The sequence below is a fragment of the Phacochoerus africanus genome, chromosome 7 (assembly GCF_016906955.1).
Source record: "Phacochoerus africanus isolate WHEZ1 chromosome 7, ROS_Pafr_v1, whole genome shotgun sequence".
Lineage (NCBI taxonomy): Eukaryota > Metazoa > Chordata > Mammalia > Artiodactyla > Suidae > Phacochoerus > Phacochoerus africanus.
Genome location: NC_062550.1, coordinates 30,994,112 through 31,010,153, shown reverse-complemented (window position 1 = coordinate 31,010,153; position 16,042 = coordinate 30,994,112). Strand labels below are relative to the sequence as shown.

General features: G+C 41.3%; 1 protein-coding gene across 1 annotated transcript in view; it reads left to right on the top strand.

Annotated features, from left to right (window-relative positions):
- Nucleotides 1-5,575, top strand: part of PPM1H (protein phosphatase, Mg2+/Mn2+ dependent 1H) — a 273,912-nt gene extending 268,337 nt beyond the window's left edge. Inside the window, exon 10 of the mRNA XM_047787110.1 lies at nucleotides 952-5,575. Within this exon, the coding sequence (XP_047643066.1) occupies nucleotides 952-1,099 (148 nt within the window). The 3' untranslated portion in view covers nucleotides 1,100-5,575. The remainder of the gene's footprint in view (nucleotides 1-951) is intronic.
- The last annotated feature ends 10,467 nt before the right edge of the window (nucleotides 5,576-16,042 follow it).

The window sequence follows — 16,042 nt, the reverse complement described above, 5'->3', positions numbered from 1 at the left end:
AATGAGCTATTTTATTATAAAATTCTTGGGGATCCCTCACTGTACTTACAGTGATGAAGAGAAGCATGTGGCACCGATGAAGGTGGGGGAATAGCTCACCCAGACCAAGGGCGAACATTCAAGCACCTTCACGTTTTTACTATGATCCTTTGCTACTTGTGCTGGCATTAACTTTTTTCTTTAAAGAAAAACTTTTCTTTAAAAAAAAAAATTTATTTAAAAAGATTTACCCCTTTTTTTTCTATTCATGTATGAATAGAAAAATGACCATCCTTTGTCCTAAAAGCAGTATGGCCCTAAAAATAAATATATTGAAAACAAAAGCTCTTCTTTTTCCCGTGTACTTTTGTAGCTGTAGAAGGCTCTGAGCCTAAGCAGATATGTGTTAAAGATACTCTAGCACTAAACCAGGCTCTCTCATTGACATCAAAAATTTTCAGGAGTTCCTGTCATGGCTTGGTTAACGAACTCATCTAGCATCCATGAGGACGCGGGTTCGATCCTTGGCCTCGCCAAGGTTAAGGCTCTTGTGTTGCCATGAGCTGAGGCGTAGCTTGGATCTGGCGTTGCTGTGGCTGCGGTGTAGGCCAGCAGCTGTAGCTCTGATTAAACCCCTAGCCTGGGAACCTCTTTATGCTGCCCGTGCGGCTCTGCAAGACAAAAAGATAACAACAACAAGAAAAAAAACAAAATTTTTTTCAAAAGAGGACTGAGCAGCAGAACAATTTAGGAGGTTATTTAATGTATGTTGTACCTCATCCATCTGTCGACCTAAATAGTAATCTCACAGTTAGGCCTCCCACATTTGGGGAAACGGTGCCCTTGGCTTTTGGCGACTTTAGGGTATTTGAAAAGGGTTTACATGGTGTTATAATGCCTCCTTCCCAGCCTTGCCTGACCCCAGGTCTGCCTGATGCCACACTGACATCGCATTCCTGCTTCTCCCTACAGGTACACACTGGCAGCTCAGGACCTGGTGATGCGAGCCCGGGGCGTCCTGAAGGACAGAGGATGGCGGATATCCAATGACCGACTGGGCTCAGGAGACGACATTTCTGTCTATGTCATTCCTTTAATACACGGAAACAAACTGTCATGAAAACAGCCCAGGGCTTGGGGAGGACTGAAGGGGAGAAAGCTGGGGTGCCTGTGGGCAGGGCGGGGCTGGGATGGACGTGCCCCAGCAGAGTTCCAGGGGATGCCAGCTCTTCCCAGCCCAGGTCGGGAGCTTGCTGCTGAAAGGCCTCTGGCTGAGCTTCAAGAGGACCCTTGGGTTTCAGTTTCCTCTTTAGTCACAGGTCTGGATTCTCAACAAGAGCAAAACACAAAGGCTGCTACTGAGTGTTAGGTTTCTGTTGGTTCCTCTCATGGGCCTCCTAAGTGGCTCTCGCCCATTTGGAGGCACATACACCATATTTATTTTATCCAGAGTAGCTGGGGCGGCCATTTTCGGGTGCAACTGGCAGAAGACTCTTCAACCTGCCAAGCTGCCACCTTCTCCACGGGTTACAAGTGCTGCATTGGAAAGTGTGGGGATCATGCCTCGGAAAGTGTAAGCACCCATCTTCTAGTAAGCCTGAGATTTATTTCAGGGAACACTATCTCTGTGTGGGTGTGGGTGTGTATATGTGTGTCTTTATTCTTTTTTGGTGACAGTGGGGGGCGGCAGGGATTTTTTTTTCTTTTTTACTGTTCTTTGAATCTTAATTGTTTCCCTCCCATAGAACAAGCCGGGGACTTTCCAAGCCCTGGCCGAGGAATCTGTGTGTCAGACTCCAGCCCTGCCGGTCCTGTATCCTGTAGCCCATACCACCCAGGCAGCCATCTGGAGCGGTGCCCTGGGTGACAGAGTTCAGTCTTTGTTATGTAACAGCTCATTCCTGAGTTGCAATCAATGTGTTTTTGTGACTATGTGGGTGTTTCTTGGGACCACCAGTTCCTCTGTCGTCTACAAGGGTCCCTCTGGCGTGGCTTGCAGTTTCTCTGGAGAGTCTGGCTTTTCATTTCCAGAATGGTTGGCCCTCCCTGCACTGTGCCACTGGGACACACCCAAAGCAGTGTCAAATCGAGCAGTCTAGGGTGTTCCTTGTATCGGTCAGTTCACTGCACCTCATTTGAGGACCATTCCTCCACCTGGATCCAGGTTCCCTGGGCCGTGAGGTGACTGTCCCCAAGCCCACTCCAAGGAAGGTGTACAGTAGCAGAGTCCTGTCAAGAAGCAGCAGTCTGAGCCTCCCCTTCATATCTGGCCCAGGCCCACTCAGAACGGCCATTTGATAAGAGTGAATTTATCAGCCAGGTGGTTGACAGTCATTCTCAAGCTGTGCACCCTGCCCTGTTCCTTCTTCCCAGAATCATGTCCCAACCAGCCTGTCCCCGCAGGTGCTGCACCTCTGGCTGTTCCTCACCAGAGCAGGGCTACCGCTGCCTCTCTGCCCAGAGGAATCCCAAAATAGATTTCTAGAAACCACTTCTTGGGCAGATGGCTTCCCAGCACTGCGGGACTTGGTAGAGCAGTGTCCAGTGACCGAGGGCTCTTCCTACAGGCCTCCTGTGGTATCATCACCATCTTGACCACTTTTTATAATAAAAACATTCTTCTCACCCGATAAAGGAAAAGGCCAAGGGTGCGATTCCCCCAGAAGGCTGGAGAGCCAATTCCACTTCTCATGTTTGTTAGAATCCCTTCCCCAGAGGGGAGGGCAGGAACCTTTCCTCTGTGCAGTTAATCACCTGTATTTGCATTCCTGGAATGTAAATATTCTCTCAGGAATGGCCTGGAGCTTTCCTGCTTAGGAATGCATTCATCCCACATTGTGGAAACAATACCTGGTCGAACAGGTAAGGTACCTGGGATTCACCCACCCAAGTGTTTGCTGCAGTGTTGCCTGGGAAGAACCGGCTCCAGTGTCAGGAGTCCTCATCGTCTGCCAGCCTGTCTCCCCAAGGAGAGGAGTCTGGGGTAAACCATTTGCTCCTCTGGCAGAACATGATGCTATGGGGAAACATGCAGGCATCCGACAACAGTGCGGTCCACTTCCGGCGTGGACTCTCCAAACCAGGTATAAATTCAGAAACTTGAGCAAGTTTTCTGTGGAGGACTCTGAGCCACCTTCTTTGAGAAGCTGTCCTCCCAGGCCATCACCTCTTCCCCGAGTTGCCATTGCCTTTCATTTCCTTTATTTTCTGGGCTTCTATCTGGGTCCTACCTTGAGTCTCTCTTGTCTTATTCAAGGCACAAGTGTCAGAGTTTAGATGTGCATATCCTGTAGATGTCATGACAACCTTCCACTCAATTCTCCATTTCCTGCCAAGGCACGTCTCAGGAAATACTCTGGAACCCCTTTATTCCATTTTTCTGAAAGTCTTGAGCATTTGGTCCTACTGGATTTAGTTAGAAAGGTATATGGGAATTCTTTCCCTAAGCCCCCTTGGGTAGAAAGATCTTAGGAGTGAGCTGAAGCCATGTGTCTGTTTGGGAAGCCACAAAGGAGGTGACTAAATCAAATGTGGAAAAAAATAATTTGTTAATGCCCGTGGCAGGTCTGTCCAACGCTGATATTGCTCTGTGAATTGAGCTTGCTCCGTTTTAGCCTTATTTTTCACCCAGGCCCCATGTCATCTGATCCCAGAGCAGCAACTGTGTCTACGTAACGATCGGCCCACGGAGAATTCCTGGAAGGGTCAAAAGGCCACATACTTAAAATTCTGCAGAACTTATTTCTACGTGGTTCTGACATCTTGCGTATCTGATTTATAATCAAGTCTCCTGGCCCCAGTAGCCTCAGAGGATGTCTTCTTTAATAAAAAGCTTCCAATTTCCTAGTCAGGTGTTCATGGTTGTCTGGGGGTCGGGGTGGAGGTGAGGGGTGGCCACTTCCTTTAATGAAAGTCTCTCTCAATTCTAAATCTCTTTGTTGGGCTGGCCTCTGGTCTTCAGAATGTTTGGTGACACTCTTTTCCTTAAAGAGAGCAAACTCTGTGGCATTTTGTTGGGCAACAACCAGACCTTTGCTCTCCCAACACCTGAAATCAGAGCAGTGCCAGCAGCCAGAAAACCGGAGGGGGTGTTCTCCTGCGGTCACGCTTGCCATCTTCTGTTCTTGGGGAAGGAACAGAGCTGTGAGAAGCGGGCTAGGCCAAGTGCTCAGCTGTCTAATAGGACAAAGCCCTCAAAGTGGGAATTGGTTATTTTCCACTGTTTACAGCTTGGGGGAATCTGGGGTGTTGAATTGTTTCGTCCCTGACGGTTTACCTCCATGGGGGCTGCATAAAGTCAGCTGCACTCACTCTTTTTAGTAGTATTCATTTACTCCTTGGGAAGCATCACAGCTGTCAGTAGTATTGTTGGGCAGGGATGAGAGTCCTGTGTCTAGATTTGGCCTCAGATCTTGGCCACTGGGGCAGGGTGTTCGGTGGACCAAGAGCACTAGCAGGGAAATACTGGGGGGCGGAGCGGGGGGGGAGAACTCCCACATCTTTAAGACCCTGGTCTAACCTCCCTCCTCATCTGCCAACCAACTTTATTTACAAGGCCATGAATGGTCAGTGGTTTTCTTTCCACCACAGTCTGAGGATCTTACCTTTCCTTAAGTGACCCAGAGCAGCTGTACTGTGTTTAGATGGAACATGTTAAGCTTTTATGAGATTCTATTTTTGGTAAGTTCATGTTCCTGGGACACTTGGAGAAAGCAGTGAGAGTCACTGTCTATGCCAAAACCCACCAGGCTGACCCTCAAACGTAGCAGATCTAGGAAAAGAGTGAAACAGTATCTGGCCACTGGACAGGACTTTACATTAGGAACTTAGACTTTTGAGGATGTGGCAATGGCAGAGACACGTCACAGCTGGCACACCATAGCCCCCCAAGTGTACTCTGGTTCTGTATGGGTGACGTGGCTTAGGTGTGTGCACACGGGGATTTTTCAAAGGACACTACATGAGCAGCCCCACTTGCCTCTTGTGTAAGCGCCGTGGTGGCTCTTTGTAAGATTCAAGTGCCACTCCAGGGAGCACTATTTCTACTCCACGATGTGATTTGTGTAAATAGCTTTAATTTTGCCTGTGTGTCTTAGGTGAAGTTTTGTTTATGTACCAACCAGGTAGACAGTGACCAAATGAGGCTGTAATTGTGTTGTTTTCTGCTGTGATGTACTTGAAGAAGAATCTTGTGTCCTCCACTCCTCCAATCTTCCATAGTTTTTAGTGTTTGTTTGGGGAGTCCTGGGGTTACTCTTTTACTCCTATTTTGCCTCCATTTTCCTTGTTTCTTCTGGAAATCCAGAGAGGCCCAGAGTGGAGATCATTTGTAAGGAATGTATTACTGTCTGGGTTTCCAAAGAAGATCCTACATTATAGCGAATGAAAGGAATCTTCCTGAAAACGGTTTTGGAACCATTTATGCTCTGTGATTGTGAAACCCTGACTTTTGTAACCCAGAAATGAAAACTGTTTAGTAAAGGGGATCTATTTTGTGTGTTCTGAAACTTCGGTGCAATGTTCCCTGGAAAAAGCTGAAGAAATGTATATGCTCAATGCCATTTTAAAATAAAATATTATATATATGTATATAGGACCCCTTTAGCAAAATGTTTTTGTGTCATTCCTTTTAATTCACTAAGAAGCTTTTTCATATCAGGTATGAGGTGAATGTCATGGCCTCATGGAGTCATCAACTGAACAGACTCAAAGAACATCAGAAGGGAATAGATGCTCAGACTGTCAGTCTTCACAGGAATCATCAGAACAGGCCGTCCTTTATCATCATCGATGCCTCTGTTCACCATGGACATGACTCCCAAGAATTACTCCCAACAGGTAATTCTTTTTTTGTTGTTTTATTGAGGTATAATTGACATACAACATCATATTAGTTTCAGGTAGACACCATAATGATTTGGTAAGTGTACATATTGTGAAATGATCACCATATGAAGTCTAGTGACCACCCATCACCATCCAGTGTTACAGATGGTTTACTCTTATGATGAGAACTTGTAAGATTGACTCTCCTAGTAACTTTCCAATATGCAATATGGTACTACTAACAAGCAGTATATAATTACAATATGTTCACCATGCTGTATATTACATCTACAGGACTTATTTATTTTATAACTGGAAGTCTGGACCCATTTCACCAACTCCCCATCCTTTGCCTCTGTTTTCTGTATCCATGAATTAGGTTTTTTTTTTTTTAAGGCCACACCTGCTGCGTACGGAAGTTCCCAGGCTGGGGTCAAATCAGAGCCGCAGCTGCTGGCCTATGCCACAGCCATGGAAACACCAGATCGGAGCCACATCTGCAACCTATGGGCTTGTGGCAATGCCATATCCTTAACCCACTGAGCAAGACAGGGGTCAAACCTGCATCCTCACTGAGACAACGCTGAGTCCTTAATCCACTGAGCCACAGTGGAAACGCCAACTAATTATTTTTTCAGATTCCACATATAAGTGAGACCATACAATATTTTTCTTTCTCTTTTTTCATAAGACATAGCATAATGACTTGGCATAATGCCTTCAAGGTCCATCCGTGTTGTCACACATGGCAAGATTTCATTTTTTTTATGGTTGAATAATACTCTATTAGATGTGGGATATATATATATATACACACACATAATATCCCATTAAATGTGTGTGTTTGTATATACACATATATATCTATATGTAAAAAACATACACATATGTATTAAAAAACACCACAGACCACAGTTTCTTTAGCCATTCATCCTTTGATGGACATTTAGGTTGTTTCCATATCTTGGCTATTGTAAATAATGCTGCAGTGAACAGCATGAATGTGCATATAATTTTTTAAATGTGTTTTAATTTTCTTGGGTGAAACCCCCAGAAGTGGAATTTCTAGATCATATGGTAGATCTATTTAATTTTTTGAGAAAGCTCTATATTGTTTTCTATAGTAGCTGCATAAACTTACATTCCTACCAACAGTGAAAGAGGGTTCTTTTTTCTCCACATCCTTGCCAACACTTGTCTTTTTGGTAATTGCCCATCTGAGAGGTGTGAGGTGATATCTAGTGATTTGCATTTCCCTGATGATTAGTGATGTTGAGCCTCTTTCAGGTACATGTTGTCTATGTCTTCTTTAGAAAAGCGTCTATTCAGATCCTCTGCCCACTTTTTTTGTTTTTGGGGTTTTTTTTGGGGGGGGGGTCTAAAATTTTTAGGGCCACATCCATGGCATTTGGAAGTTCCCAGACTAGGGGCTGAATTGGAGCTGTAGCCACCAGCCTATGCCACAGCCACAGCAAGACAGGATCTGAACCACGTCTGCAACCTATAGCATAGCTCACGGCAACACTGGATCCTTAACCCACTGAGGGAGGCCAGGGATTGAACCCTTATCCTCATGGATACTGGTAAGGCTCGTTACCGCTGAGCCACAGCAGAACTCCACTCTGCCCACTTTATAACTGATTTTTTTTGACTTGTATAAGTTCTTTATATATTTTTATATTAACTTATCAGATATATGTCTGTGATTTGCAGATATTTTTTCCCATTCAGTAGGTTGCTTTTTCATTTTGTTGATGGTTTCCTTTGCTGTGCAGAAGCTTTTGGTTTGATGTAGTCCTTCTTTTTTATTTTTCCTTTGGTGTTGAACCCAAAAATCTTTGCCAAGACCAATGTCAAGGAGCTTACTACCTATGTTGCCTTGAGGATTCTTATGGTTCAGGTCTTACATCCAAGCCTTTGTTTATGGTCTATGTAGTGGTCCAGTTTCATTCTTCTGCATGTGGCTGTCCCATTTTCTTAGCATCATTTATTGAAGAGAGTGTCCTTTCCCCACTGTATATTCTTGGCTCCTCTATTGTAAATTAATTGACCATAAATGTATGAGTTTATTTATATCTGTTCCACTGAGCTATGTGTCTGTTTTCCTGCCAATACCATACTGTTTTGATTATTGTAACTTTGCAGTAGACTTTGAAATAAGGGAACTTGATGCTTACAGCTCTCTTATTCTTTATCAGTATTGCTTTGGCTATGCAGGGTTTTGTGGTTCCATACAAATTTTAGGATTCTTTGTTCTATTTCTGTGAAAAATGCCATCGAAATTTTTAGAGAGATTGCATTGAATCTGTAGATTGTTTTAGGTAGTATTGACATTTAAACAGTGTCAATTTTTCTAATCCATTAACATAGTATATCTTTCCATTTACTTGTGCCTTCAGTTTCTTTCAGCAGTATCTTATAGTTTTCAGTATACAGGTCTTTCAGCTGCTTGGTTAAATTTATTCCTAGGCATTGTATTCTTTTTGATGCAATTGTAAACAGGATTGGTTTTCATATGTTGTATTTCCATTTTCATTTGTCTCATGGTATTTTGATTTCTTCACTGACCCACTGATTTGTTAGGTAGCTTAATTGCCACATGTGTGTGAATTTTCCAAATTTCTTCTTGTAATTGATTCTACTTTTACAGCATTGTGATCAGAAAATATGCCTGATATGATTTCAGTCTTCTTAAATTTGTTAAGACTGTTTTGTGGTCTAACACATGACCTATTCTGGAGAATGTTCCATGAACACTTGAGAAGAATGTATGTTTTATTGCTCTTGGATGGGATGTTTTGTGTATGTCTGTTAAGCCCATCTAGTCTAATGTGTCATGTAAAGCCAGTGTTTCTTTATTGATTTTTCTCTGAGTGATCTATCCATTGATATAAGGGGGTTTTTTAAGTCTTCTACTGTTATTGTATTGCTATCTATTCTCCCCTTAGGTATGTTAATATTTGCTTTGTACATTTAGGTGCTCTTATATTGGGTGCATAAATATTTATGAGTGTTATATATTGTTGGTGAATTGACTTCTTTATCCCAAGAGGTAATCTTAAATGAGAAGGCTATTGACTAACATCCTTGCTTAAAACAGAAAGACACAAGACTCCCCTTTGTTGTTTAAGCATTTTAAGTAATTATAAAGTGTTAGTAAAATAATTACCATCTTACAGAAAAAAAGTTACCTTTAAAGGAAGGATAAGACATCAAAAAATACTAATTCTGCTTAGTTCTAGAGTCCAGTAAGTTAAAGAAATGTTGAAAATATCTACACAATGTTAAAAAAAACAAAGTATTGATTCACAGAAGAAAGCTAAAAGTAAGCTATGGTTTATCTGAAGCTTAGTTCAGAAGAGCAGACTAGATAAAAAATACTCACCTTAGAATGATTTTATTGGAGTTCTCATTGTGGCTCAGCAGAAACAAATCTGACTAGCATCCATGAGGATGCAGGTTTGATACTTGGCTTCACTCAGCAGATTAAGGATCTGGCGTTGCTGTGAGTTGTGGTGTAGGTTGCAGACATGGCTCAGATCTGGAGTTGCTGTGGTTGTGGTTTAGGCCAGTGGCTACAGCTCTGATTCGACCCCTAGCCTGGGAACCTCCATATGCCATGGATGCAGCCCTACAGGAAAAAAAAAAAAAAAACAAAGAATGATTTTACTGCAAAATCTCCCTAGCTTTTTTCACCATTACTTTTACCCTAATGCTTATGATGCCTTTTCTTCCCTACTCAACAGTAGAAGCTCATGAAAAGAGTTACTCTTTGGATTAGATACCTGTGAATGGACACATTTTTTTTCTCTGTGGAAGATGGAGGGTTCTTCTGGCATTCTCCCATGACAAGTGCTTAGAGTATCCAGTTACCTCCTGAAAGCTGCAATAGATTGTCTCCAAAGATGGCTGCCAACTACACCTTTTATATCTGTTTGCAAATGCTCCTTTTCTCATCAAGAGGTGGTATTTGTTTCCCCATTCCTTGAATTGGTCTGGCCCATGACTGGCATTGATGAATAGAATGCGGAAATGACATTCTAAGAATTCCAAGCCTAGTCTCTAGAGGTCTATAGCACCTGCTTTCCCTATTGGAAGCCAGCCAGCCACCCTGCAAATGTCAGACTAGATTACTGAGTGATGGGGCCACCAGGGAGAGTACCTAAGTCTCTGCAAATTAGGAGTAAGGCCATCTTTGATCCTCAAATGCCACTTGATGCCACTCCAGTGATACTGTAAGAAGAGAGATACCCGGCCAGATCTCAGCTGTTCAAGCCATTCCAGCTTTGAGGTCACAGACATTGCAGAGCAGAGAGGAACTATCTACTTGAATCCCTGACCTATAAAAACATGAGCAAATAAAATGGTTTTGGTTTCAAGCCACTAAGATTTGGGTAGTTTATTATATAGTAGATAACTGAAATAAAATACAACCTGGTTCTGGAGGATTGAGGATAAAGTGGTTAAAAATATAAATTAAAAAGAAAATGGCATTGAGAAACTACATTCGTAACTTGGGGAGTAATCCTCCTTTAGGGATCTGGTATAGTGAGAGAAATGGAGGAAACAAACATACCAATAATGCAGAGACTAACTGATGGCTGTCATGGAATCTTAGGAATCCTGAGTTCTCCTTCACACCTGTGCTTTTTCTTCTTCATGCAGCTTATAATGATCATTAGACAGGAAAATTATAACTATTAGCGACCTGAGTCTAGAACAGAAAACAAAGGCCTTTAACCCCTCACTATGATAAGATCATCCTATGTTGTCCCATTTATAACCCCTGAGAGATTCAGGTGATTCTTTGGCTCCCAAGACTGTTGCTTGAGAGCGTTAGCTTATAGTTAAGGGAAAACACAATTTTGAAACTGTATGAAAATTTTAAAAATTCTCATCCTCATTTAAAAATCATCTAGGAGTTCCCATTGTGGCTCAGTGGGTTAAGGACCCAACATATTCTCTGTGAGGATACAGTCTGACCCCTGGCATCACTCAGTGGGTTAAGGATCCAGTGTTGCTGCAAGCTGCAGCATAGTTCACAGACGCGGCTTGGATCCAGTGTTGTGGTTGTAGTGTGGGCTTCAGCTATACCTCTGATTGTACCCCTAGACTGGGAACTTCCATATGCTGCAGGTGTAGCCATAAAAAGAAAAAAAAAAGTCATCTATAAAATACTTCAAACTTTTTGCCATCCCAGTCTTTTCCTTCAATTAAATGACAGACTAAAGAGTGAGTTATATATTTCTAGCCATTAGTCTGCCTTTTTAATTGCTTTCTAAAGAGCCCTGAAAAGACTACCACCCTCTTAGTACATCTCCCTACATTTCTGCCCTCATGTTTTTCACTTCTGATGAGATTTTTCTAGCCAGCTAACCCCCTTTGCTTTATTGATTCCACTTAGGCTACCTGCAAGAGATTCAGATTGTGACTGAGCATGAGATGGAGGCAGGGTGACCTTGATTGCCTTGCAGGGACCAGGTCTGACCAGTTTACTGGCCCAAGATGACCATGAACAGATCTTTGGAAGGTGTGAATGCAGACCTGGAGGAAAGCACTCTTCTAAATGAGCTTTCCCTTTCACGCTCTTTAAAAATTTTAATTTAGAGGAGTTCCCGTCGTGGCTTAGTGGTTAACGAATCTGACTAGGAACCATGAGGTTGCAGGTTCCATCCCTGGCCTCGGTCAGTGGGTTAAGGATCCAGCATTGCTGTGAGTGTGGTGTAGGTTGCAAATGCGGCTCGGATCCCACGTTGCTGTTGCTCTGGCGTAGGCCGGTGGCTACAGCTCCGATTCGACCCCTAGCCTAGGAACCTCCATATGCCACGGGAGCGGCCCAAGAAATGGCAAAAAGACAAAAAAAAAAAAATTTAATTTAGAAATCTAGTCACAAAAAAAAATCAAAGTAGATAAGCACATTCAAAAAGCACTGTTGTGAGGTGGGAGTGGGGTTGGGGAAATTGTTGACATGAGGATAGAAGAAAAGTAACAGAACAATGTTCCAAGCCAAGTCATTTCACATTCTGTAGTGACCAGTCATCTCTGATTAAAGAACTGTGGTATCTGAAATAGTAGTCTTATCAGTTCTGAATTAGACATTACTTCCCTTTTGAATTTGGTCAGTGAGGAAAAAAAGTTGGGAGGATATTCTGGACAACTAACTATGAAATCTCTGCTCTCTGAAAAAGTGAAATTTCTAATTCGTGGAAGCTCTAGATATTAAGTTGTGGAAGCTCTAGATATTAAGTCAGGGAACATTTAGCCAATTGCACAATAGAATTTGAAAGAAAATTAAGTGTCTTTGTTTTCATACTTAAGAAAAATATATGTGCTATCATAACTAGTATTATATGCCTTAAAATACAACACATATAGACTCAAATGTACATTACAATACCATCTATAAATAGCTGAGAATAGCTTCAAACATTGAGGAGGAGGAATTGTGAGCATACAGATTAAAAACAAGATGGGCCATGTTGAACAGTTATGCAAATTTGGAAATAAAAGGATGGCAACATGTTTTTTCAATATCTTTCTTGGAATATCATCCACTAGGTCCACCAGAGGATTATTTCTTAGGTTAGGATTCGGCCCACTTTTTCTATAAAGTACCAGATAATAAATATTTTAGGTTTGGGGGGCCATTTAGACTCTGTCACCCAAATCTGCTTTGTTGCACAAAGTAGCAATAGATAATCTGAGCTAAGATCTGTTCTAAAATGGTAAAAAGTCAAGCTTACTATATGGCCTGATCTTGCCTCTCTGATACGAAATGAATGAAAAAGTCAAGTATATTAATATACACTAATGGTCTTCATTAAGAAAAAACAGATCAGTAATCATTTACCTTGTTTAATTGAGTTACAAACAGAATAAATTATAAATTTGACAGTTTTTTTTTTATTGCTAAGTGGTGGATGCATCAGGACCGTGATACTATATTTCCTCAATACTAAGAAATCAGTAATTCTGCCACAAATTCAAAGCAGTTATGAATTTTTTTCAAATTTTCAAGGAATATGTTAACTCATCATTTACCATACTCCAGCAGTCAGGCAAAGAAAAGTGAGGCATGTTTTATACATGTATTATATTGTTATGTATTAATTACTATGTGTTATATATTCATTAGGCCCTTTGCTGGGTACTTGAGATTTGGGTTCTTTTATCTCCCCAGGTAAATATCACATTTTATAAATGAGAAAATAATGTTATTCCATTGTGATCAGGGAGCCTACTATGTATGATTTCATTCCTTTTAAATTTACTGAAGTTTGTTTTATGGCATATCATATACTCTATCCTAAGTAATGTTCCATGTGAACATGAAAAGAATGTATTCTACTGCTCTCCTGGATAGAGTGTTCTGTAGTTGATTCTATCAGATCTAAATAATCAGCAGTGTAAGCCTTCAATTTCTTTTTTCTTTTCTTTTCTTTTTTTTTTGTCTTTTTGCTATTTCTTTGGGCCGCTCCCGCGGCATATGGAGGTTCCCAGGCTAGGGGTCAAATCGGAGCTGTAGCCACCGGCCTACGCCAGAGCCACAGCAACGCAGGATCCGAGCCGCGTCTGCAACCTACATCACAGCTCACGGCAACGCCAGATCGTTAACCCACTGAGCAAGGGCAGGGACCGAACCCGCAACCTCAGTGGTTCCTAGTCGGATTCGTTAACCACTGCGCCACGACGGGAACTCCATAAGCCTTCAATTTCATTGCTGATCCTTTTTTTTTTTTCATTGCTAATCTTCTGCCTAGTTGTCTTATCCATTAGTGAAAGTGAAGTATTAAAGTCTCCGACTATTATTGCTGAATTGCCTGTTTCTCTCTTCAGATGTATCAGTTTTTGCTTCCTTTTTTTGGCCCTGTTTTTAGGTGCATATGTTTGTATTTGTTAGCCTTCCTGTTGGATTAACCCTTTTATCATTATAAAACATTCTGCTTTGTCTCCAGTAACAATTTTTATCTTAAAGTCTATTTTGTTTGATATTTATATAGTCACACTGGCTCTCGACTAGTTACTTTCTGCATGATAGTACATCTTTTTCCATCCTTTCATTATGAGCCATTTTGTATCTTTGAATATAAAGTTTCTCTTATAGAAAGAATATAGTTAGATCATAGTTTTAAGTTCATTGTGTCAATATCCATCCACTTTTGACAGAAAGTTTTAGTCCAGATCCCGTTAATGTACTATTGATAATGTAGGACTTATGTTTATCTTTTTATTTGTTTCTTTGTGTCTTAATGTCATTTTCTCCCCCTAGTTTTCCATTACTGCCTTCTTTTAAATAATTTCTAGTATACCATTTTAGTTCCCACCTTTCTTTACTATATTTTTAAAGTTTTTTCTTAGTGGTGTCCCTGGAGATTACAATTAGCATCTTAACTTAAACACAATCTAGTTTTAAATAATACCAAATTAATATCAATATAGTATACAAAAACTGCTCCCATGAATACTTCCATTCCTTTCCTCTTCCTTTGTGCCATTATTTATCATACAAATTACATCTGTCAATATGACTATCAAAAGTTTAATATTCATTGTTTATGCATTGCCTCTTAAGCTTATAGAAGGGTTAAACAAAAATACGTTTATATATGTCTTTCCCATACATATTCTTTTTTTTTTTTTTTCGTCTTTTGTCTTTTTAAGGCCACACTCACTGCATAGGGAGGTTCCCAGGCCAGGGTCCAATTGGAGCTGTAGCCGCCAGCCTACACCACAGCCACAGCAACACCAGACCCAAGCGGTGTCTGCAACCTACACCACAGCTCACGGCAACGCCAGATCCTTAACCAACTGAGCGAGGCCAGGGATCAAACCTGCAACCTCTTGGTTCCTAATCCAATTCGTTTCTTCTGTGCCATGATGGGAACCCCTCCATATATATTCTTTATTTCTTCCTGTAGATTCAAGTTACTATCTAGCATCGTTTCATTTCATCCTGAAGGATTCCTTTTAGTATTTCTTATAAAACATGTCTGCAAGGGACTGAATCAGTTCTTTATCTAGGAATGTGTTACTTTCCCCTTCATTTTCTGAAGGAGATTTTTCTGGATATCAAATTCTTGTCTGATAGACTTGCTGTTTTTTGTTTTGTTTTATTTTGTTTTGTTTTCCCTTTCATCACTTTAAATATATCATCCTACCACCTTCTAGGCTACATGCTTTATTTTGGGACATTTATCTTATTGAGGATCCATCACATGCTAATAAAGTTGTATTTTTCTTGATGCTTTAAGGAGATTGATTACAATGTGTCTAGGTGTGATCTCTTTGACTTTATCTTACTTGGAGTTCATTGAGTCTCTTGGATGTATAGACTAATATTTTTCATCAAATTTGAAGCACATCATCAATGCTGTGGAAAGCAATTTTAAACTCTACCTTAGCCTTCACTTCCTGCTTTTGCAGCATCTTAAGGTCAGCAAGGTCTTTTCTGGGTATGCACACTGCCCTGCACATGTACAAGGACTTCTGAGTCTTTAGTAATATACTGTAACTTCTGAAAGCCCTCTATAAATATCTTCATCAGTTTTTTCCTTTTTTAGTTTTTTGGTTAGGTTCTTGTCAACCTCAACTTGTATGGCCACCTTAGATATCTATGATGTTAAACAACTGTTCCTGATCGTTTTCAACTAACGTCTTGAGGATAGAGTTGTTTACACAGAGCTGGTCAAGTTAGGACAAGGCCTGATAATGGAGCCTTCACAGAGAAGGAGATTCAAATAGTGACATTTCACTGGGACTGGAGCTTTTAGCGAAGCTACAGATCCATTCTGCCTCCTTCACCAGCTGCTAGTGTGCTGGTTCTCAGAGATACTATAATTGTGAGGCTGTTGGCATTCAAGGCTACCACAGATCTGGAGAGAGCATAAGGAAATTGGTCCAGTTAAAATGTCATTTTTGGAGTTCTTGCTGTGGTGCAGTGTGTTAAGAGTATAACTTCAGTGGCTCAGATCCCTGGCCTGGTACAGTAGATTACATGGACATGGCATTGCCACAACTTCAGTGTAGATCACAGCTGTGGCTCAGATTCAGTCTCTGGCCCAAACTTCCACATGCTGTGGATCCAGCCATAAAGAAAAAAAAAAAAAATGCTACTATGTTCCCAGAAAGACTCAGCTATGGAGTTCCCATTGAAGCTCAGCAGGGTAAGAGCTCAAATTAATATCCATGAGGATGTGGATTCAACCCCTGGCCTTGCTCAGTGGATTAAGGATCCAGC